At 32.4% G+C, this 26627-nt stretch overlaps 2 protein-coding genes across 2 annotated transcripts; one reads left to right on the top strand and one right to left on the bottom strand.

Annotated features, from left to right (window-relative positions):
• Positions 1-4138: 4138 nt before the first annotated feature.
• Positions 4139-22424, top strand: LOC119840299 (RYamide receptor). Its single transcript, XM_038366850.1, has 7 exons — positions 4139-4422; positions 19455-19758; positions 20245-20423; positions 20531-20653; positions 21035-21229; positions 21567-21740; positions 22056-22424. The coding sequence occupies exons 2-7, from the start codon at positions 19536-19538 to the stop codon at positions 22272-22274; spliced, it is 1113 nt and encodes a 370-aa protein (XP_038222778.1). The 5' UTR covers positions 4139-4422; positions 19455-19535; the 3' UTR covers positions 22275-22424.
• A 174-nt stretch (positions 22425-22598) lies between these two features.
• On the bottom strand, positions 22599-26251 carry LOC119840298 (SET domain-containing protein SmydA-8). The gene is made up of 3 exons (XM_038366849.1): positions 24749-26251; positions 24265-24449; positions 22599-22883 (listed from the first exon to the last, which is right to left on the bottom strand). Exons 1-3 carry the CDS (start codon positions 26025-26027, stop codon positions 22752-22754), a joined length of 1596 nt encoding a protein of 531 aa, XP_038222777.1. The 5' UTR covers positions 26028-26251; the 3' UTR covers positions 22599-22751.
• Between the last annotated feature and the right edge of the window lie 376 nt (positions 26252-26627).

Below are 26627 nucleotides of genomic sequence, written 5' to 3' on the forward strand. Positions count from 1 at the left end.
ACCTTTAGGCATATATTTGACCTTTATGTATATATATTGTGGGAGTCGAGCACGCTTCGGCACGAATTGGGCCAGCTCGCACCGGGGAAGTACCCCACCCCCACAGAAAACCGGCGTGAAATAATAGCTTGCTATTGTGTTTCGTACGGTGAGTGGGGGAGCCGGAGGCCTATTTCCTTCTCCTAGCCCTTCCCAGTCCATTCCTTCTTTCCATTCATCAATCCTTTCCTCATTCCTTATCCCATAAAAGCGGGCAGCGCATTCTCAGAGGTCTAAGCCTCTGTGAATGTTCATGGGCGGTGGTGATCGTTTACCATCAGGCGAACCACCAGCTCAGTTGCCCGCTGTGACATAAAAAAGAAAATATATATATGGCCTTTGTAAATCTTCATGGAACAAACTTTCATACCCTATTTTATCCCCTTGCGGGTAGAATTTATCGTATTCTTATTTTGCGGATGCCTACGTCATTACATCTATGTGCATGCCAATATTTTAGCCTGATCCGTCCAGTGGCTTGGGCTGTGCGTTGATAGATCACTGGTGTTAGTTAGTCACCTCTGAGTTATATATATTTAAATAATTCTGTATAAAAGTCTGATAAGCAATTAGTAGCGATTACTTTAAAACGTTGTGTATCAATAATTGCTTACTTATTCAGTCAATTTTTGTACCTTTTTTATATTGACAATAAAGAGCGATTAATTTTAATTATAATTCAGATGGTTAAACGAATGAAACGAAATGTCTAGAGTACTTAATCCTCAAAAAATTTGAGTGGTAAAATATCAAATGGGCAAATGATAAAAGTCAATCAATTTTAAATTACAACTCTTTTCATTAGAATCTGTTATGCAATTTTGTAGCGATTGAATGATCGACTCACAAGTATTTGTGGAAATTTATTTATCTAGCGTTTCAGCCCGGTTTTCCCTGTTATACATATATAGGCGTGTTTATCCATCAGTGATTAGTTATAATGAATGGTCAGATAAAGCAATTAATGACAAAAGTTTAGCGTAGCTTTTATCAAAATCGTTTCCCGCAGTCGAAAGTTCTGAGTTACCAAACACATAATAATAACTACAGTTTTGAGAACCTCCTCCTTTTTTAAAGTCGGTTAAAAACAAACCATATCAATATCAAAGGCTAAACAACAACTTAGCTATACCCAGAGAACCGAAGAAATCTCTATACAATAGCAAATCATAATCAATATTCATAATTCATATCGCGGAAATGAAAAGGAAAATTATTCACATGTCACTGTAATAAAAGCAAACGATTTTCACCCATCTCACTAGAGCATAAAGTCCAAAATCGTGTACTAAAACAATCCCATATCGTATTAGCATTCGCTGTTGTCCTAGATATTGTCTTTTCATATAAATCAATATGACACAGGCAGTATTTGTTGACTCGACATTTTCTTTACATTCCTTCTAACAAGATTGTATCCACTCGCTCAAACTTTGGTGACTCTTATTTCGATAGACATAGAGTACAAAATCAAACAATTATAAAAACTTGAGGGTAGTTTTAGTGTTGTTTACTGTGTGTTTTATCTAAATCGGTCAGTTGCCATCGTGTGGGGGCAGTGAATGCTATTTGAATATGTTATGCTGCTGTTAAATGCAATTAACAATTGTTTTATTGAATTACCGTGAGATTAGCATGATAAAAATATTTGCTTGATTTATTATCAACTAGCTTTTGCCCGCGGCTTTAATTCGGAGTAGTTTAGTAGATGGTATACACATATACCTTCCTGTTGAATCAATCTATCTATTCTTAAAAAACCCATCATCAAAACATCGTGAGGAAACCGGCATGTCCAAGAATTAAAAAGTTCGACGACATGTGACATCTGCCAACCCGCACTTGGCCAGCGTGGTGGATTATGGCCTGAACCCTCATAGGAGGCCTGTGTCCCAGCAGTGGGAACATATATGGGCTGATGATGATGATTCTTAAAAAACCCATCGAAATCCGTTGCATAGTTTCAAAGATTTAAGCATACATAGGGACATAGAGATAGAGAGAGCGACTTTGTTTTGTACTATGTAGTGAAGCAGTAATTTATTGAAGTTATTTTCGAAAAGTTTACAACAATGTATTTTTTCTTCAAATAAATAAATAATAGTTAAAAAAAACAAAAAAACACGCTTTAACAAAAATCATATTTTGCAAATTGAAAAATGGAATAATTTTATCAAATTAGTGTATTGTCATCGGTCCTCAATAAATCCTCCTCTACCTCCTACGTTTTTGAGAACGTCGGTTGACAAGATATAAAAATTATTATCCAAATAGGTTTATTAGTTTCCAATACGTGTCATTTCATCAGGAATTTTATCGATGCAATGTTATTATCAATAATATCAAGAATACGTGTTTCTAAATTTGGATATTAAATCTATTGGAATCATGATTCGTTAAGCATTTATTGTTTAAACTAGCTGTGTTCCGCCATGTACATATCATATAGCCTCCATAGATGGACTATTTAGTACTGAAAGAATTTATCGAATCGGACCAATAGTTGCTGAGATTTAGCGCGATCAAACAAACAAACTCTTTATCTTTAATATAAGAGTATTATTGATAAAACACGTAAATAAATTTACTTCTGAATTAAACATTTTAAGGAATATATAAACATTTGTATAAAAAACTTGTAATATTTTTTTTTATTTTATTCAGTTTTATTACCAATACGTATTTGATAGACAAGCATATGCATTTTCGCAAATTAGTTTTACGAACAAGAAGTTTTAAACGAAACTTTGATAGGAACTTCTTATAACAACATCGAATTAAAAGTCTAACTAAAACCTCCAAACACCATAACAACCAAATGACTCATATTATAAACATGACTCCACCATTTCAGTATCAGATATTAATCTTTAATTTAAACTTAACCGCAGCATTCGTAAATAATTTGATTGTACATTCGCCATAGTGAATGCACGACTTGTTAAGCCACGCCTATCAAACGACAATAATTATTATAACACACACACAAAATCACTCACACTGATATGTTATGTAAATATAACCGATTGTTTTGAAAATGGAATATCAATTTAACATTATGAGAATTAGATTTTAAATAGCCCTGGTTTTTCTTCACTAGAGATTCGTAAACTATGGCTACAGATAAAATTGTAAATTTCTGAAATAAGTCTATTCCAAAGTCTATCATTAATTAATTGTAGTACAAAACATAAAACGCAGTTCTAGTAGCTATGCTTCTAATCTGTATTTTAATATTGATGTTTAATAAATTTAATAATATGAAGATGGTATAGATGAACTAACTGACTCGAGCCAATAACCACGTAAATGCAAATTTATCATTTTGTTTAAATACACAATATATTAACAAAATGCTAGCCGGAAAGAATCAATAGAAAAATAGAAACAGTAAAATAATTGACCGATTTGAAACAGTGTTCGAAATTCGAAAAGCGCGGCAATTTAGCAATTAACGAGGTCACAGATCACTCGCGTGACATCGATGAAATGCAAATCCGCTACCGAACTACGCAAGGCCCGTTATTGCAGGTGTATTGAACCTTCGTACTGCTGCAGTAAAATACTATGGTATCCTTTTCTTATACTATAAAAGCACTATGATGTAAATATGTAGATTGTCATTATAAACTGCAGTATAAATGTCTTGAAATAATGATACAGTGACATTAAATCAAGTGATGTATTTGGAGCAAAAGCATACAAAGTACGCGCTTCTTTGAATATTATAAAATAGGTACTGCTTCATTTGAAGTGAATTATAGTTGTTTTTAGGTTTTCTTTTAATAACCAAGAATTAAATATAAATTTTAATCTAATTACCGTCATCACCAAATTATTATTTTAATAAAGGTAGGCATTAAAAGTCTAGTTCAAAATGTCCAGTTAGGCCACGTTTACATTTCCTAATAAATGGTTTCTAACCCCTGTCCGATTAACCAAGCTCTGGTAAAAACGTAATTATACACACGAATGCTCATGATTCACGAAATATTTGAATACTGTATTACATACATTCGCTACGCTGAAACGATCACAAACCCGATCAATGCAACCACAAATGAACCAAACACACACACAATAAAACTTAAATTCAAACAATATCTCAACTACAAACTCGCCGTAAAAATATCGTGAACGCATCTTTAGAACGTGTTTTCAAATTCAATTTTTAATCTATGCTCGTATAATAGAGTCCGTTTTGGTCTGTGCTATTTTGAAAAAGCGCGGGAGTATTGTTTTGTTTTCTGTGCTGCGGACATAAAGTTGTTTTTAGTCTGTGCTTTTTGACGTTTCTTATGGGATAGTGACGCGTGGGAACGCTCGGGAGCGAAGAAGCGCGCGTGAACCAACGATCTGTCCAAAGATACAAAATTGTAGCAGGTTTGTTCTTGCAAAATAATAAATGTTTATGGATTCGTGTGATTAGATACGTTGCTCGAATTATGAACATGCTCCATTGTGCTAAGCAAATGCTCAACGGTTGTTATTTTGTTTTTTTTAATCACTTCATGATTCACATACCTAAAAGACAAAGTGTTGTGAAGTTATAGTTTAAATGACGTAATATATTAATTGTAAAGACAACAAGAATTTGTTATATAAAAAACGTTATTCCAATATATAAGCATTTTGAAATCAATTCGATTATAAATCTGTTATATCATACAAATTGTAAAGTAAAACAATCTGACTAACAGTCACATAAACACAAGCTTACTTATCATTTATATATAAATTCATTATGATATGAAATCACATAATTGTAAAAACAAAATTCCTCTGTTTTCTTAGTCGGTTAAAGACAAGCGCCTTTGATGTTCCATCGGAATTCAAGACCAATCATATGATAAGTGGATAAATAAAAACCATCTACACAATTAACAGTGTCTGTCTGTTTATCCTATTATCTAGATTTGAGAACAAAGCCACTGATTAGTGTTGTGACGGGCTGACATCTTATTATGTCGATATGTTATCTGTAATCAGATATGTTGGTACATCACTAGAATTGAAGCAATATGATTATAATTGTGTTAACTTCAATATTGCTTGATGTTGTTATGAGAATTATATCTACCCGATTATTTAGGAAGGTACCCACTTACTTGATACGAAATTATTATAATGTTTTAAGCATATAAATAAAATGATGTTTCTCCTAAAAATCTTACCTATACATATCAAATTTTATATTTATACGGTCAAAATTTTATTTCTTCGTTGTTTTTTTCATTAGTCAATAATTCAATATCCTATTCTACTAATATTATAAATGCGAAAGTTTGTAAGGATGTGTGTGCGTTTGTTGCTCTTTCACGCGAAGACTACTGAACCGATTGCAATGAAATTTGGTACGTAGACAGCTGGACAAATTTCCAGTTGCAACATATAGGCAATTTTTATACCGATATTTCTACGGGATACGGACTGACGCGGGTGAAACCGCGAGGCCCAACTAGTTATTTTATATAGCAATATTGTATTAATTTTTCACTATTAATTCAGGAAAATAATACATACTGTATGATATTATTATAATGAAAGAACTACCAACAATATGTAGGAAGCCTACGAACGAATGTCCTAGCGCCATCTAGTGGCGAATAGATAAACCAATCATAAAATTTTATAGAATAAGTTATGTTTAAAAGCATGTTTTGGATAGCTTTTGTTTTGCCTTCAAGTAATTAAAAAAAAGTGCATTGATCCGTTCATGAATAAATATTTTTTTCACATATGGCATCGATGGGGTTATTCGAAATCTCATTATAAGGATGTCTGTAACGTTCATATAATTTTTAAATTCTTAAGAATTTATAAGATAGATCTCCTACTTTTCAGGCTTGTTTACTTGGCCTGTAGTAAAATGTTGTTAGAAATAGAATAAATGTGATAGACCATTCGTAATAACTCCAGATGCACCAGAAGTTACACATACATAGCAGCTTTTTTATAATATTAGAGACTAGCTGTATCCTGCGTCACTCGCCTGGTACCCGGTTAACATGTCGTGTGTGTGTTATTCCATCAATCTATCTCTGTACTCATACAGATATGATAGGCTAGGATAAATAAAGATGATTTTTATTATTATTATTATAGGCTATATCCGTGTGAAAGATTAACAAACATCCATTCGTTCTGATAAACTTTCGCGTTTATAATATTAGTATGCTATAATTGCATAAGAGGTGTATTGAATTACATGTTTATTAAGTTATTTAATACTTTTAACTTTTTTATGCATTTTTTTTTAGATTATTCATATTATCTCATTGGTATTAAAACGCGGAGTTTGTAAGACAAGCTATTATAGTATACACGTAAGAAAAGACTCAGACTGAAATTATTTTAGTCCGAGTCTTTTCATGTATGCATAAATAGACCTAAATGTGAGGTAAATATACAACCATCCTGTATGATTATAAAAATATAAATCATTGTGTCTCTTTCTAATATCTTTATTAAATTATAAAATTTCTATATATTATATTAGCTGCCCGGTTACACCCGCGTGAGCTCGTGTCCAGTAGGAATATCGGAATAAAAAATTGCCTGTTTCATTCCAGTTGTCCAGCTGTCTACGTAACAAATTTCATTGCAATCGGTTCAGTAGTTTTAGCGTGAAAGAGTAAGAAACATACACACATCGTCACAAACTTTCGCATTTACAATATAAGTAGGATTTACACTAAATGAATACATCTTATTTACCACAATTCTCGCGTCTTCGAAGAAACACTGATAATACGCACTCACCCGTTTTGTATACGTCTTCGATACGCGCTTAATTTTCACATTGTGTCTCGTATACAGGGTGGTGTTTTTTTAATTATGTAATTAAAAAACCTCTTTTATATATCATTAAATCTTATTTTAGTAAAATGTTTCTTTTTTCGCGCAATGGTTTAACATAAACATAGAAATGCTCATTGATTTTGAGGTTGATGTGTTTTAAAGTATTTATAGTACTTTCATAGTTATGAAATAACAACTAGTTATTTGTTCATGTTTCATAATATTTTTTTTATAATATATAAATATTTTCTATGTGAATTCCTTATATTTTTCGGTTGGTTTGTTGGTTTGTTGGTTCGGATAGACAATATATTCGTCTGGAAATATAGTTGAATTAGAAGAATCTTAAATTGCATGTAAATATATCTATATATATAAACAAAAATGAGCCCTCACGTGTTAAACTAAGCGTATTGCGCTTAGTTTATTACATAACGAACTCGAGAACGGCTCAACCAAGTCAGCTATTTTTATACATTTTCGTTAAAAGTCAAGGAAGGTTCTTATGTAGAGAAACCTGAGTGGACAATTAATATCGTATAAAACCTTCATTTAAATATTTTTAGAAAATAGCTATATCTAAATATGGTACAATAACTTGATTTCCCTTAAATAACGTATACACTCCCATAAAAAGCACATGCGTCTCAAAACCACCCACTTCATAACCGTAACTGGGAGACCATAAAGTACACAAACTGAAACGAATTTTTCTCAGCAGCTTCGGGAAACGTATGAAAACGTAAAATATGTTATTTGTTTAGCGGAATGAATTTAGATCACCCTTGAGCGGGTGTTTTCTTAGCATTAGCGTGAGGCGCTACTTTAAATCCCGCGACTGTGCATGATAGGGTTGACAGAAACCTGTTTGTGTGTGTCTAAAATATGAAGGTGCATTATAAAATGATAACTTCATATTGGTTTAGCAAGAATTTAAATAAACGATATGGTTATTTTTCAATTAAAATCAAGAAAGAAATGTTTTTTTTTCAAGTATGTTCTGTCTGCCCCAGCCTTGCCCTTGGTACATATATTAATTGGTATATATACTGGGTACATGCACTCGGTGATAACGTATCAATGGTGAAAGAATTTTTTAAATTGTCCAGTACTTCCTGATATTAGCGGGTACAAATAAACTATTCAGTTGCATATTATTGGTATAGAAAATACGCACACACACACACACACACACACACACACTACAACACTCATAATTGACAAATTATGAGGAACGGGATGGACGTGTAACCTGTCTATTCTCAAAATCCCATCTCCTATGTTTCATTCCACATATTCATCAAAATTGCATATTCTGCTTCATAAAATATTGAATGAATAAATAAATCATAACCAATAAATACATGGTAATCTTTATATTAACCTTCAATACAAAACAAATAGAAAGCTAATTTGACACCATCCTACTATTTAAAATGCGAAAGTTTGTAAAGATGTGTATGTGTTTGTTGCTCTTTCACACAAAAACTACTGAACTTATTGCAATGAAATTTCGTACGTAGATAGCTGGACAACTGTATATATTATATATAATATAGGCAACTTTTTGTCCAGACATTCTGGGATACGGACGCGAGTGCAACCGCGGGGCGCAGCTAGTAGTCAATACTAATCACGGCGCATATCCCATTAAAAAACTCCGCAGCAGCAGCCCTACAGCCACAAAATTCGCCACTTATTCCGCGTCGCCTCCCCTCACAATAGCACTGTATGTTATAATTTTTGCTTTCCCCAAATATATTTGAACAAAAGACGCCGTAATGAATGTATAGGAACCGTGATTAAGCATTGTTACGTTCGAATGTATTCTTGCGAAGATACTTTTATTTCTTATTTCGTATGCATAATACTGCGACTGGGATATTGGGATTCGCACTATTCTTGAGTTTTGTATTCGTATTTTTCGTACGACGTAATAACTGTGACGTGTTCGAGAAAAATTAAGAAGTTGTTTCATGACTTAAAATACGTGATATCTCTGGATATTTTTATCATTAGTGGTATCAGTTAGGATTAAATCCTGGGTTGAGATTAATAGAAAAGACCAGTAATAAAAAGTTCAGTAGATGCTTGAGGGGATGATGGATTATCTATATAATTGTCCATTACGAAAATTAATCAGGGAAAGAGGTAAAATATCATACTTCCTGCTAATATTATAAACGCGAAAGATTGTATTTTTGGATGACAAAACAGCTTATCGTATCTTTATGAAATTTGGTACAGACATAGATAATAGTGTGGATTAGCGCATAGGCCACTTTTTCCTGGGTACCACGCGAGTGACGTCGCGAGTTACAGCTAGTATACCTATAAAAAGTATTATTACCTTAATTGTTTGATACCTATTTGTATTGCTACAGCGATGTACTTAGCTATAAGGTTAGGTGAGGTGTTTGATTTAATAAATTTGATTTGATTTGATTTGATTAACTTTCGGTTATATCTCATAGTTGTGAATGTGTTTTTGAAGAATGAACTCTTAATCGAATTCATATTTCGAACATCGACCGAAACGTTCTCATAAACTTTCACACGAATTAAAACTAAATTAAACAGCACTACAGACCTCCTCGGATGAAACTTTCACAGTTCTTATATATACCGATTCTTTTCCAATTATAGCATTATTTGCAACCTCATTGTTACGAGGAAATGTTAATAAAAGGGTGAATATTAGTATATTTATTGATTTTCAAATTAAGTTATTTCGTAGCTGTTGAGATATTACATAGGTTCGATGGTCAGTTAACAGCATTTTAACAGAGGTTCCCAAAACAGATTCCAAAATAGAATAAACTCTTCTTCGATCATTCCTTATGTTAAATCAATGGTAATTTTTCAAATAATTGTGCATTTTTCGATGTGTTTCTTTCCAACTGACATAAAATGGGGTTTCTCTGAGTGTATTCTATTTTTAAAACCCGATAACTCAGTGGTCTTTCATCCGATATATTTCTTTGAATATTAAAAACAAGAAATAAATCACATCATTTTGAATAACATAACTAAACATAATAAATACACCGGAACAAGAAAATACCTCCCTCTCAGTACTGTATAAATATTAAAATACCCACAAAACATAATTATTTAAATAACAATAAAAATAAATACCTTATCACTCTCTCCCACGTCTCCTTTCCATCACAAAACTTGGATGGAGAGTTATACACGTCCGCAAATGTACTTGAGATTTGGGTGACCATTATATACAAAATTGGCGGACATTGTTTCAATGGATTTATTTGTTTATCTAGTTGCATGTAAGATGGTTAGAGATAATATCGAGTCATATGGGTGAGTCATTTTAAATGTTACATTTTAAAAGTAATTTTTTGTATAAAAAGCATAATTATCAATTACGTATAGGCAGGCATAACGTGTTTTACATTATCATAAAAATATGTATAATCTGTGAGATGTTAAATAAAGTAGTTTTGGGTGATAATAAGCGTTTTAATTTAGAGAATTTTACTTTTAAGTAAAGTTAGCAATTGGCAAATGGAGTGTAAATAATTTAGCAAATTTTAATTATTAACTTTATATAAACAATATTTAATATCCCAAAATAATTTTTTAATTATTTTACTATACATTTGTATATCGCTGCAGTAAAATTGTGTCTTATTATCCGTAAAATCCAAAACGAATGTGCACCGCATCGAAGTAAGAAGGCAATTGTTCTCAAGATTGGTTTAAGCCTCCGCATGTGATCTTAATTAATGAATGCGAACGAATGACTAAGCTTATTTCGTTAATTTATTTATAACGGAATGAAAGGAACGGGGGAGCCGACACAATGTGTAAAATTGTATACGATTCCACATTTCGAATTTCGAATCATTCCAGCAATTTCGAAGTTTGCGTAATGGCGGTGTCACACGATCGTTTTGCATCCAACTCGCTTGATGGATTGGCTTGATACAGTGAACATTTTTTTTTGTTAATTTTTTCTCTTACTCTTACTTTAACAATTGAATGTATGCAAAACGTGTAAGATTAATTTCTTATCACGCTACTAAAACTTTCTTAAAAAAATATCCACAATGAATTTCGTAAAAATCTAAATAATATAATCTATCACCGTTTAAGACGATTCCTAATTAGTCATAGAATTAACAAAATCATCACCAACTAACATTAATGCATTAATAAAGTATCCGACTGTTTCTATCTACCTGATTAAACTAAGTATATAATACATAGTGTATACTTACCTAGTATTCATAAAAAAAATAAAAAATAAAAATTTTAAATTTATTGAACAATATAGTTTTCCTAATCCTAATATAGCTTTCGCTGTGTTTCAGGAGTCTGTGTCTTCCCGATACAGTACATAATAGTTATTTAGACACAATAAATTCATATTAACGAAGTACCTATAAATAATCAAAATATGTTTAAAAATCAAGCCACTAAAACGATAAACATTATTGACGAACTATATAAAACCAGCAAGGCATGAATTAAAACTCAATAATTAACACTAACCTCGTTTATTTTCTAATTTTAAATTATACAAGCCCTGTCCAGAGGCTATCTATATCTAACTATCTAACCCAAACATATAATATTTAAACGCATACATTTTGGCAATTATAATCCAGAGATTATATCTAGTGATCTATCTAGTGAAAGTATAAGCAAAGTCGCGTCTGTCCCTATGTATCTACACGCAACGTAATATGTATGCTTAGATCTTTAAAACTACACAACAGATTTTGATGGGGGTTTTTTAATAGATACACCGAATAATAATACACCGAAGTTAATGCGTGCGGATCTGCAAAAGCTAGTGTTTATATAAAACCGATTTACAAAACATAATTGTCTTTCTATTATTCAAATCGCAAACTATTTATGCATCAGTCAATGGAACGCTAAAACATCTCCAGTCACAGGTTAATATTTCACCGCTACGATAAGGCTTCGTTGAACATTAATGCTCTCTAGTTACCGTATGAATATTTCAAATGAACTCGATGTGCCGATAATGTGAGCTTTTTGTAGCGTCAGCAAAATATTGCTGTCGTTTTTTAAACCGTTCAAAATTTTATTGACAAACTGATGATATAACATGCTAGCTGCGCCCCGTGGTTTCACCCGCGTAGGTCTGTATCCCGTAGAAATATCGGGATGTAAATTTGCCTATGTGTTATTCCAGCTGTCCAGGGTATGTACGTACAAAATTTCATTGCAATCGGTTGAGTAGTTTTTGCGTGAAAGAGTAATAAGCATCCATCTATACTTACAAACTTTCGCGTTTATAATATCAGTAGGATATTGTGTTATATTTGACATGGATACTGAAATTTTGCATTAATTATATCAACATTGAATACTAGGTGTCAGCATAACTGACAAACACTGTACTTTTAATCACATTTAAAGATCTATTTATAATACGTGGTCTGCAATTAAATTTGATTTGAAGATTCGTTCTTTTTGTAGTAAATTACCATATTGGATCTATTTTGGCTCACAGTTGATCTCTTAATTTTCATAAAATAATACTTTAAAATACAAATAGTTGTCAAAAGATGTCAATAGTTACACATATTTGCTACACAGCAAACGATAATAAAACTCAACGAATTACTGTGTGCTAAAATCCTAGCTAAATGCATGAAAACCAAAATGCATATTAAAAAAAGATATTAATAATTTATATAGGGTAGTTTTTTTTGCTGACGGATTTTCTTATAGACTGCAGGTCTAGTGATAAGGAGCGCACACACTACCGCTTCAGAATCCAGACATATTTTAAGTAAATTTCCAGATAAAATATGAAAAAGTCAACTCTTGAATGGTTCGTTGGAAATATAGAGAATTTTTTGCTTGAATATTTTTAATTTAACTCTACCGCGAGGACGTTTTGTTTTACGTTTCGAGTTGTGTTATAAGTTTTATAAATCTATACTAATATTATAAAGCTGAAGAGTTTGTTTGTTTGTTTGAACGAACTAATCTCAGGAACTGCTGGTACGTTTTGAAAAATTTTTTCAGTTTTTGATAGAACATTTTTTGAGGTAGGCTTTAGGCTATATGTACCACGGGCTATGTCGGGACGGACCGCTAGTAAATAATAAATATGAGAAATGTATATATTTGTTTTTTTTTTATAATTAATGTTCATCATTACTAAACCCTTTAAACATATTGTTACTAACAAAACGAGTCTTCATAGTTGCTCGATTAAATGAATAAATTATTAAATTATTATTACTATTATTCAAAAAGGTACTTTTAATTACATATTTTTTATTTGTATAAAAGTGCCTGCCAGCGCCAGGTCAACGCCTGGCACAAGCTGAACTAGATCCTTTTTGGCGGTACTGTGGGACACGCTATTGTTGTACTTTTTTTTCTCTTTTCTATTATTATTTACTTTTGTTTTAGTTGTTTATTTTATTATTTTTTATTTCATATGTGTTTTTGTGTTTCATGTCGCCAAATAAATGTTTTTTCTTTCTTTCTAAAAAAAAAATTATAAGTAAGCCCCCTATTTTTTATCAAGATGTAAACTATTGTCTCTATCTACCTTTGAAGTCTCGATATCCTGACTTGCATCGGTGTCTAAATGATCATCCAATCATCCTTCACCACCAAAATATTCAAGCATAACTGAACAAACTACATATAATAAAAAGCGACCACCCCAACCTAACAAAATTACCACAAACTCACGTTGCTGGAATCTCCCAGTCTCCGTTATACGTCATTTCATTCGATTATATTTAATTCCACGTTCCGTGTGTCTCTCAAGATTTTTCTCGTCTTATTAGATCCAGTCTGTGGTTCGCATAAGATCGTCTGCTGAATATGTGCATAAATATATTGGGTACGTTCAAATTTCGTTCATTGTTTTACATTTGTTCTGCGAATCGTCTACGATTGTGATTTTCTATTGAACTGAAATTTTATATTAAAAATATTAATTATTAAATATTATATTAAATGTTATATTGTGGCTGTTTATTTACGTATTGGTGGTATTTTTAGTTTATTTAGCATTGTTTTGAAGTAGGATTAGTAGTTATTATCGGACTGCGAAAGATGATATATGTAGGACTAGCTGCGCCTTGCGGTTTCACCCGCGTAAGTCCATATCCCGTCTGAATATCGGGATAAAAAGTTGCCTATATGTTATTCCAGTGGTCTGGCTATCTACGTACCAAATTTCATTGCAATCGGTTGAGTAGTTTTTGCGTGAAAGAGCAACAAACACACACACATCCTTACAAACTTTCGCATTTATAATATTAGTAGGAAGTAGAGAGAGAATTTATTAAATGAAACACAAAGGAAATATGTTAAATTATACTACATATTATAGAAACAAATCTGTTTATTTTATACTTAATACCAGCTGACCCTGCTAACGCTGTTTCTTCCTTACTCTGATGAAAAATAGACGTTAGCCGATACTTAAACCTAACCGATATGCATACAAAATTTCATAAAAACCGGTCTAGCGGTTTCGAAGAACGGTAGCTAACATTGTGACACGAGATCTTATACATCTCTTGTCTTAAAAACGAATATTTAATTTTTTAATCTATTTAGTTAAACGCGTAGTAAAGTAGCACAATGGATTTAAGCCGTCTTAATGAGTTGTTATCGCCTTAATTGTGATAGTAATACTGATGTAATGTTACCAATATAATAGCGTATTTTCCGTGCGAAATTTTCTCAGTCGAATTATAATGAATATTGAGAAATTTAGAATTCATCTCAATGAAAATTTAGTTACAAAATTTTCACGATATCACGTTTCTTGTTTTCAATAATTGCTTGTTAGAGTTTTTAATAAAGTAGATTTATAAAGATCTAGACAGGATAATAATATAATAGATGATAATAGAGCTTGCCCGCTCTAACATAAAAAAGTAATGTATATATTCGTGTTTTTTTCTTTTTTTATTTTTATTTCACAGTCGGCAATGGAGCTGGTGGAACGCCTGATGGTAAGCGCTACCACCGCCCATTAACATTTGGAGAGGCATGAGGTCCATTGCAGACCTGACGCCTCTACAAATGGATTGTCGACTTTAAATTGGGAAGGGATTAAGAAAGGATTGGCGATAGGAATAAACGAAAGGACTGGGAAGGGGAAGAAAGACTACCACATACAGATATAATTAAAATATTACATATTATATTAGAATATCGGGAGAAAAAGCCCTATATACCAATTTTATTGCAATCGGTTCAGTAGTTTTTGCGTGAAAGAGCAACTACAATACAATGCAATTACAATATTAGTAGGATTCCAGAATAAGAATCAATCGTGTGTTTATTAAATTAAAGCTTGGAAATAAAGCAACATAATATTAACAGTGTTACCCAAACGAGACTGCGGTACGTCTGTCTGTCGCAATCTAACTGCAATTTTGTATGAGGAGACAAAAATTATAGCATGTAGATTTAATTATGGAAAGGTAGTATTAAAATACGTCTAGACAATGGAGTCGATTGTTTCATGTTTTATTCTGTCGAAGTGTTTATCAGAAAGATAATGTCAACTTAAACATTTGAGCTTTTATCGACAACAAACATCCATCCATCCATCCATCCATACTTACAAACTTTCGCGTTTACAATATATGTACCTAGCATGCGAAATTGCAAATTATCGTAAAATTGTGATCCATTAATATTGCAACGCATAAATTTGATTGAAATTTAACGAATTATTAATTTTAAAATAAATCGTAGTTATGTATTTATCATCCTAGCTCTCAAATGGATGGGCGGATTTCAATGTGTTTTGTATCAAAGATGGTGATGGTCACGAAATGTCGGGTTGTATATTTTTTCGCAATTGTCTCACTCTGGGTGTGATGTGAAAGGGCTCGTCTCGTAAATTACTTTATACTATGTCATATTCCACATTCAAAATTGTCCACAAAATGAAGTCTGGGTTTTTATTTTTAATTTAATTTATATACAGATTATAATCATGTTAAATGGAGTATAATATACCGGTTTTTCCAATTGACTGGTTACATATATACTAGATCTCGTCCGCTGTTTTGCCTTCGTCATATGTTTCATCATTAATAATGAATATAATAATTTGTTTGAGATGGTAACCTCTATCATTGTTCGTCTGTACAATATTATTTAAAATAAACAAGAGCCTTCTTAAATGAACAAAGATTTAAGCCAAAGTCCCTATTATGTGCAACTATGCTTTCATGTGAACAATGGATCATATAAATAATTTAAGCAAATAACGCATATCAAACGTGGAAACAATGTGATTTCTCATGTAATTTGTAGATTGTAGATATTCGAAATTAAATCGCCATTAGATACGTATGTGTGTTTTGAATCCGGTCCGAGAGATCTTAATCTTCGTAACTCTATGGTAATTTTCACTAAATTTCTTATTCGTTTTAAAACATTCATTGTTAGGATTGCTCCAATGTGAATGATCTTTTTTGTTTGATTGACAAGGGATATTTTATTGTTGAGGATTTTTGAATACTAACCTAACCTGAATAGTAACTGATTTTTATAGAACGACTTTTCGCAATTTAAATAAAAACAAAAATTTTAAATTGTCCCTTGCATCTTATACAGAGTACCTACACGTAAGGAAATTATTGAATCCTGGCGATCGTAATCAGTTGACAAATGTCATTGATAAGTGTACTAAGTTTGAATTAAAATCTGTCTGTTTAAAGAGGGTAAAAATTCAGTGCATATAAACATACAGGTGAAGCTAATAAAAGCGTGTTATTAATGATTATTTTCATAATTAAATCGTTAATTGCGTACAATTATTATCATAACAATTCTATCTACACAATTTAAAACTCACTATTTTTAACAATAAAGCCTTTTGGAATAAACCATAATTTTTGCTATTTAAATTATTTTGAATTTTTAATTTTATATAAGCGCCATCTAGCGAAAATTATTAAATACACAAAAATATGTTAGCTCCCGTTCCAATGAAAGTACCATACTTTTTCAAGAGATGACGCTATATAAAGTTCTGTAATGTTTTTAAATAACAAATATTATATTATTATCTTAATTAATTAAACGTGTAAAATATGAAACCTTACAGATACGTCAACAATTTATCGAAATTGAAGCTTTAATAATATGGTTTTTAATATACTAATTTGTTATTTCAACGATTGTCGCATTGAAATATTATTATAAAATATGTGCTTCATATTTACTGCCATCTTTATTCTCTTTATAATACTCAATATTATTAAAAAAACTTTCTCAAGATTTTCAGAGATGACGCGATAAAAAGCAATAAATGTAATTTTGATCGTACAAAATAAAAATTTATAAGTGTATAATCTATGATAAAAACCCTGTTTTACTATCAAACTATAAAAGATTGAAAATTAATAAAAAGATACAACCTATTAAAATTAATAAAAAGTATGAAAATAGTTTTCTTAGATTTCAAAAACAAAAATGTTGTCTTTGAATACTTTAAATTATATACCTATATATTAATATACCTATAAATTATATACCTATATATAATTCTATGTTACGTAAGTATTCTCGTCATATCGTATCCCGTAGGAATATCGGGATAAAAAGTTGCCTTTATGTTATTCCAGTTGTCCAGCTGTCTACGTACCAAATTTCATTGCAATCGGTTCAGTAGTTTGCGTGAAAGAGCCACAAACGCACACACATCCTTACAAACTTTCGCATTTATAGTATTAGTATTATTTTATTTAAATATTATGAATGTGAAAGTTGGTGAGGATGGGAGTATGTATATACGTTTGATACTCATTTACGTGAAAACCACTGAACAGATTTTGGTGATACATAGCTGTGTATTCGCAGTACAAATAACAGATACAAAGATAATATATACACTACAGATACCACAGATTACATACTACACACAGAGCTATCGAAATATATTGCTTTTAGGTGAAACCGCGCGACACAGTTAGTCAATAATAATTTGTGATAGCAGTAAATTAATTACTTTTAAATAAATCTATATTTTTACCACATTTCTAAGAGATATAATGCTATAAATATTTTCATCGATTTTTTTTAACATATATTTCGTCATATCTATCCTTCGTATGTCCCAAAACAATACATTTACATGTTGCAGGTAGAAATTCATGTTTCGTCTTTTCGTAAAATAACCTAAAATGTAAAACAATGCTAATTTATTTGTACAATTAAACAAAATTACCTCAAGTGGAATTATATAAAAAAGACAATGTCGCGGCACACAATGAGAATGAAAACATATGTGGTAGTTGAGCATGCTATGGCACGGATTGGGCCAGCTCGCACCGGGAAGTTCCACACCCCCACAGAAGACCATCGTGAAATACTTACATACTGCTGTTTCATACGGTGACTGGGGGGCGCATGCCCGTTTCTTCTCCTCACCTTTCCTTTCCTTTATCAATTACAATCCTTTCTTAATCCCTTTCAAATTTGAAGTCGGCAATTCGAAGAGGCGTAAGGTCCGCAATCGACCTTACGCCTCTCCAAATGTTCATGGGCGGTGGTAGCGTTTACCATTAGACGACCCACCAGCTCCATTGCCGACGATAACATAAAAAAATACATAAATTTATTTTTATATATATATCGCTACAAACGGAAGTAGCGTTTACCATCAGGCGACCCACCAGCTCCATTGCCGCCAGCTACATAAAAAAATATATAAATATATATATCGCTACAAAAAAGCACAAAATCACCTATCTACAACACATGTTGTCAACAACATTAATCCAACGATAAAAATCCTTTCATACTAATGGACTACCGTATTATCTCGAGTGCGATTTCACTTACACGTCTCAGTTGCTGTTTATTATGGTGAAAATATAAACGACTCAATGTAGTTAGACATGTACAGCGGCCGAGATATAGATGTAGGTATACCGAGGTTTCTCATCAATTGGACTTATGAATTTGTTGATGTAAGTATTCAATTATTCCTTTATACAAAAGTTACTTTCATACGGAGGGGGCATTACGCCAGGTTACAAAATAGGACTAAATGACATCAATTCCATATCAGACACTCATTATAAATCTGTGGACTAATCAACGATTTATAGAGTAAAAAAACAAATATAATGTAGTTTAATTGAGAACTCCATTTCTCTGTGGGAATGTAGATTAAAAAGTTTATAAAGACTAGTTGTGTTCCGCGGTTTCATCTGCGGAATAAAAACTGTAGAAAGAGCTTTATCTCGTCTTTCCATATTGTTTAAGGAGATTTTGAAAAAATTGAGCTTATGTTTGACTTGCATTTTGCACCTATTTGCCGCTGAAATTCGAAGCTCAAGTTGAAATGGAAAAGATATAAATGTATAAATCGAGAAAAAAAAGCACTCCCTTTACTAGCTTATATATTACATTACCCAAAAGGAAGCGAAGTGAGCTTTTTCTCATTTTTTAAATCTGAAAGATAAGAGTTTAATAAACATTTATATATTCTTATAAATGGTTATGGTGGATTCTTATAAAACGCCATATAGCAGGAATCGATGCAAATTCACTGAAATTAAGTAATTATTCTAGATTAAGATATACATTTGAATATTATACAATTACAGATAGACACATCCCAATATCCGTTTCCAAATACACTATGGTACGTAAAACCAGCCGAAGAGATAATCCTGAAAGCCTCAGCGATGCTCATCATTGGCGTTATTGGAATCTTCCTGAACTCGATTATCCTCATTATCCTGGTGAAGAACAAGTGGCTCTGGACAGCCAGCAACTTCCTGATAGGAAATATGGCATTGCTCGATATGCTGACACTGATCTTATGTCCTTGGTTCATGCTGGTTAGAGATTTCTATCAAAATTACGTTTTGAAAAACTTCGGCTGCCGCTTCGAAGGGTTTTTGCAAGGTATTCTTTGATCACCCATTATATTGTGTAGATCGTTAAATTATCAGCTCTAAATACTTTTTCAATATTCACCCTTTAATTTAATGTGATAGGCTAGATACACGTGAAGCAAAACCAAAAATTAATATATAATTTGTATAATTTGGTTTATATTAACCAAATTAAACAATAAGTTTTTCATTTCTAGCAACAATTTTCATCTTATTTTTCGAAACATGATGTATAATATACGTAAAATACGTAAAGTATTCCTTCGTAAATTAATTCTCACCCGAACCGAACCGTAGTTGAATAATTAGGTTGTACAAAAAAAAAATTCAAACCAAACCTTTAGCTATACAATAGAAGCTTTACATTATAATGAAAAATTATCATTGATATTGGCCATAGCTTGTGTGTCTTCCTTGATAAATGGTCTATCCAATGGATTATAATACAGTTAGGCATAACTTCTTGGCTTCCTTGAAACAATAATATTATTTCCAGCTACACTTCTATTAGCTAGTGTTAGTGCAGTGATGCTTGTAAGTTACGATCGACTGGCTGCAGCAGCACTGACTTCCGAAGCCAGAGTCACTAAAGCATTCGCTCCGAAGTTGATAGTTATAACCTGGCTTGTGGCAATGGTCATTTCATTACCCTGGATAATGAAAAGAGAGTACATGGTAACGTATTTCTAGTCAACCTTAAAAAAGATAAACTGCCGAAGTTTATAAAATGGCCTAATGTTATAAGAAAGATATAAAAAAAGATAATGTGCTTCTCTTTTAAGGAACGTCAGTGGATGAATTTTTTGGAAATGTACTGCGTTGAAGATAGAAATTTCTTAGAGATTTATTGGCATTTTATTTTGTTGTTGTTGGTTTGGCTTCCATTAGGTGTGATGGTAATAACTGTAAGTATTCCTTTCTATTCCGTGTTCTATCATTTCGTCTTGATAATATAAGGATTCGCCAAGTATTATGTTCTATCGCATGCATCAAGCAGGTAATCATTACCAGAATGAATTTAAAAATTTCCGTCGAACGAATTTTTTTCATCGGGATATTAATTGACAATAATTTCTTCATGTGGACTTATATTATTATAATATTATATCATTATATGCACTGTTGTTCAATATAAAAATAAACAGAAACGGCGTAAAAACACTGGAACTAAACTAACTTAGTCTCCAATCAACTCAACTCTATTCTCAAATCTCTTACAAGAATGCTTAGAGTTTCGAATGGACTTCATCATTTAAAGCATTCCTTGTCTCTATTTTGTTTTCCAGTATGGGGCTATAATCTGGCGTTTAGAGTGGAGTGCTAGGGAACTATCCTCTCGCGGAGGAGGTCAAATAGTTTCTAAGGCAAGGGGAAAGGCTATGCGCATAACTGCTATGGTTCTATTGGCATCTACGATATGCAGAGTGCCATATACTGTGCTTGTTTACTGGAGAAATAATATGTCTAAGGAGATTAATTCGGTAATGTCCATTTATTGACTTTTAATGTCTTTTTTGTGACTCTTTTGAACACGACACGAAGGATAGTTCTTTAATATAAACTGGTTACTTTCTATAAGAATTTACAATAATTTTATTACTATAGTATTTAGTGACCGGTATAATTTTAGTTATAAATAAAACTAATCATTTAAAGTGGACTATCTATGAAACAAAAAACTTCACTAGCCCTTTGGTAATATTTAAAGAAAGTGAAACATCTATAAAATGTATATTTATAAGCCTTTTAATTCTCTATTTTCGTGATCTTTAATATTTTTATCTAAAGTCCATATAATACATAATTCAATCTTCGTAGGTTGAAGGTGGCTTTGAAATTCTGTGGTTCTTAGCTAGCTTTCTGATGTACCTAAACTGTGCTATAAATCCTTTGATCTACGGCTTCACAAATCTCAGGTTTAGACACGCTATGGACCGCACACCAGGTCTTGCCTGCTTTAGGTTTGGCTCTTGGTGTTGTATATGTACTCTTGTGAGTATTTAGGTTATACTAAACAATATTATTATTATTACATTATGGTTGTATGTTGATGGCTTTTCTAAATTGCTTTTTTATAACAATTTAAATATAGAATTAGTTAAAGAGTTTGATCAAGGAAAAGAAATGATCGAAATTTAATCAAAAAAAAGTTTAGTCAAAGAAATTATTTTCATGTGATTATGTGAATTATCTGACAATAACGCTGCTTCACTTGCTTATTGAATGCTAGCTAGTCCTTTGAAATGAATTCCCGCTTTAAAATTAAGTGTACATAAAGCATATTTCTTCATTATTCCACTTTTTCAGGTTGCTCGAGATTCCAAAGACTTGGATGTTAAAAATGTTGAACGAATATACGTTATACAAGAAACACCATTGCCAAACAAGAAATTTACGCATGCATTTAAGAACTTCCTTCATATCAATAAGCAAACACTTGAATTAAGTGTTCTGAGAGTAGATGAAGTAACTACGAAGCCTACGAAAGTGACTCCTTTAAAAATGGAGCAGTGTAACGAAATATAGTGTTATGCTTACCTTTTCTAAGAACATTTCATCTTCCAATTTCTGGGATGTTTGTTTTACAGTCTACATTGCATTTAAATATACTGTTAGTTGAATTACACTACTCTCAACTAATAATTTACGTAAGGTCTGCAATCGACCTTGCACCTCTCCAAATGTTCATGGGCGGTGGTAGCGCTTACCATTGCCGACTACGACATACTTAGATTTAATTAATTCTTCATTTAATTTCCACTTGCCTTGTCTTCGTTTATTGTTTTAACCAAGTAAGTTCCATAATGATGAGATTTTTTTAATATATTAAAACGAATAAAGATTATACGATTGTATAAAAACTTTTTATTGATTTATAAAACGTTAGAAAAAACAGTCCGTTGTAGATAGATAGAACTTGTCTCATTATTTACCATTTCTTCTTACAATCTTTAAGCAAGTGCTTTAAATTCTGTCGAAGAAGAAGAAATATTGTGGCTAGAATCATGCAGATGTTGTGTCTATTAACGAAGATAATGTCTTCACTTTTTCTTCCAAGGTTTCTCTCATGTGGGGCTCAACTTTTAGTATATTGGTCGCTTCCTGGAGTAACACCATGCTTTCCATTAGTTGATCCTGAAATTGAGATGTGAAGTTTTAACTTCGCATTTTGTAATAACAATTAACCTCTGTTTATTTCCAACAAAATTTAACAAAGGTCTTTTTTCATATGTTTTTAGTTTTCTTGAAATACGTTTTATGACTTTTTAATATAGACTTAAATAAGTTTTTACTGGAAAATATCGAATATTAGTTCACTTAATATCAATTAGGGCTTCAGTTCAATATTGGACCCTAAATTTTACGAATTATCTTGTTCCATCAGTAGCTGTTTCTACATTATAATTTTTACTTTTTTCAAATAGAGGGTGCCAGACCGTGTTTCACAAATCATACAACTTTTATGTCTATTTAGTAAAGATTTTGCGAGGAGGTTTTAAATAATTTAATTACTCTTCGTATTTACATTCTTTCCTATTTCGTTTATCAAATATGTATTAAACACATCGATATATATATATATATATATGTGCCCACAATAGGCATAGTCCTATCCTGATACTATCTAAATTTTCTCATGGTTTCTAAAAATAACATGTAGGTTAACTTCACCCATCAGTACGCATAACGTTTTGGCAAATTTCCAAATTTTTTCGTTATAATGTATTCGACACGTACATAATTGAATTTAAATGTATAACACCTGCTTTAAATAATGTTGATGCTCTCTAAATTTTCGCTACCGAAACATACGGCATGGAAACAGCTTTTTTTTATAAATCGCGTCCTGTCACGAGTTATGGGTTTCGAGATTAACTATTGGATTTGTAAATCATGTATTTCCTCAGAATTGTTTCACTGTTTTTATTAACAGTATTGACGAATAAAATTCCATTATGATAGTGATCTGCCCTGGCTTCATGGATCACGTACCTACATCCAATATGTAAAATTACTTTTGGAATCGCTTTTAAATAAGCGCGTTCAAGCAAACAAACATTTGATCTCTTTACGTTTAAGATTAAACTAGTAGATACCATTTTCAGTGACTAAGAGTAATTTTGTAGATGTACGAATAAAATACCTATTGTAATAAAAATACACGCAAACCACGTCAGTACGTGGTAGGTATATGTATCCAGTGATTGCCTCTTTCGTACAGTGGTTAACGCGTGAGCGTAGAACCGAAGGGTCCTTAGATTCGAATCCTGGTGCACGCACAAAAAAAAATGTCTGACAGGACACAGGAGGCTAATCACCTGCTTGTACATAAAGAAACACAGTCAGCTAAACAGATGAATATCATCTACCCCATACCCCACTAGGAGACACGATTCTTCAATTTTTTATATGTATCCGGTACGTTTTCAATTAAGTTTTGTCATAGCGTCATCATTATTTTATATTTTGATATAGACTTGTATTTTTATATTTTGATTTAGTTATGAGCAATTACCTGAGCACCAGCTTTAGTCAGTTTATCAGCCTCAAAATCTCTTTTAGTTTGCATCACCATCGCAGCCTGCAATTCTAAGAGAATAGTGCCTCGGAATTTCGTCCAACCTGGTTCAAGTTTATCAGATATTTCAAGGAGTTCATGACAGATGTTCACTTTCCGTTCGAGGAGCTCGTCTGATAGATCTGTGGAATAAAACATTGTTATTATACGATCGAATGAACCAATTAGGAATAAGACTGTTTGTCAAGTTTTGACAAATGCTATTTGCAAAAATACCGGATGCTTATGGGGCATGGTTTACAGTGGCGCAAGTACCATCTTTTTTAGTTTTAAGTAATAACGCATTTTTTATTACGACCTTAAACCAAATGGTTCAGCAGTTGATATGAACATTTTATATCAATCTAGTTCAATCGTGTCCGTTAACTGGAATAAGCGAATTCTAGTCTATATAATACAAAAGAATAGTTTCAGCATTTACCTGATAGTGTATATTTCTCATAGTTCCCATAAATCTGCATCAAAGCCAACTTTGTTTGAACGATTAAATGATTTTTTGGATGCAACGTATGGCTATACGTTTTGATGAAGTTTTCATACTCCTCAGGATCGTTCTTATTTAATTTCTTCAAGTCTTCTTTCAGCGCGTTGTTACCCCAGAACATCTGCCTACTCTGTATGCAGTATCCGCACGATTCACATTTCCATGGTGCAGTCTCATTCAAAGGATCAGTTGATACCATCATTGGTTTATTTTCTAGTTTACTCTCAGCGCACAGCGAACAATATATGCTTCCTGTATATGTCCCGTATTCAGTTGGATCTTTACACCTTTCACATACACAATTAAAGTGTTTGGTACTTTTCAAATGTTTCCGTCTATCTAATGTACCCCATAACGATTGCGTGTATGTTGCAGTTATCATTTCACCCTTTGCGATTGGAACAGTTGCAATTAAGGCAAATATATAATCATCGCCTATAAAAATGTGTCTTGTATTTGGTTTACAATTGTGGTTTATCATCGATGCTCTTGTGTATATTGCCCTGAACCTGCTACTTCCGTCGGATGACCTAACATCAAACGAATTTGTATCAAATATTGACGCAACCTTCAGTATCGTTTCATCATCATACGGCAATTTTAGCACTTGTTTAACAAACGTCACTAGATTAGTTTTAAATACTTGATACAGTTGTGTGTTGATTCGCTCCTTCAAATGGGATTCCAAGTTCATAATGCTCTGGAATTGTTCAGGATTTGATTCCTGCAACAATAATGTTCGCAGTGGAGCAATCACACAATACGCAGCCTCTGCTCGACCTGGTGATACGTACTTTATATTACACTTGTAGTTATTAGCTAACATCAGCTTACATTCCTGTCTATGTACTTCAGAAGACTCGCATTCAAATCCACATAACGGCCAATTACAGGAGGAGCATTTGTAATAATCCAGCGCATCTCCATCTCTTATCGGATTTAGCTTTTTATTACACGATAAACAGTGAGGCGTGCAAGCAATTCTGGGGCCACTGACAGCTGGTTTCTCTTTCAATATGATCTCTCCTTGTTTTATATCCCTTGTGGCTACCAAGTATCGTCCGAGTGAATCTGAGTGCTGTATTTCGAAGGTCCGGCACTGCGATTTGTGGTCTTTCCACGCGCATTTTTGATGAGCTCTCGAACAGTAGAAGACGGATTTGCAACCACCGCAGGTTTGGTTGGCAGGCTGTTTACATACCTCACATGCGGGCATTTTACATTTCCCTTTCACCACTAAAGGTCAGAACACGTTCGCTGCGAATGGTATCTGATACAATACTCGATGAAAATAGATTGAAGTAATTATCACAGCGAACTAAAGACTCGGCTGGCTGCCAGAGAAATGAATTATTTCGAAAGACGCGCTCGTAAGCCGCAACGAAGTTTACGATCGTCAATCTAAATGTTGGTACCTATTGTTTAGTATGAGATGAATTACTTAGAGCTTTTCGATTGCAATTGGCGGCACAGTGAATCGAATTTGATACGTACCTCGTAGATATTAGTACAGTTAATGTTTCAGTTACAGAACGATACTACGAAACTTAAAGAACTTTCAGTAAACATTGTTATCCTTAAGGATATACGTGTAATGTGATGAAGAATATTGAAGAGAGAGTTACTCGCACACATACATTCCATTCATATCTTTATGAAAAAATAATACAATGGCCTTTCGACTTACATAATTAACATAATTCAATCTATTTAAAGCTCGGTGTTGAAAATTGTATCCAAATCTGAAACTAAGAAACACGTTTAATGATTAAATGATTAAATAATATCGTATGAACTTACACTATTTATATAGTAT

Source organism: Zerene cesonia, chromosome 5, assembly GCF_012273895.1.
Source record: "Zerene cesonia ecotype Mississippi chromosome 5, Zerene_cesonia_1.1, whole genome shotgun sequence".
Taxonomy (NCBI): domain Eukaryota; kingdom Metazoa; phylum Arthropoda; class Insecta; order Lepidoptera; family Pieridae; genus Zerene; species Zerene cesonia.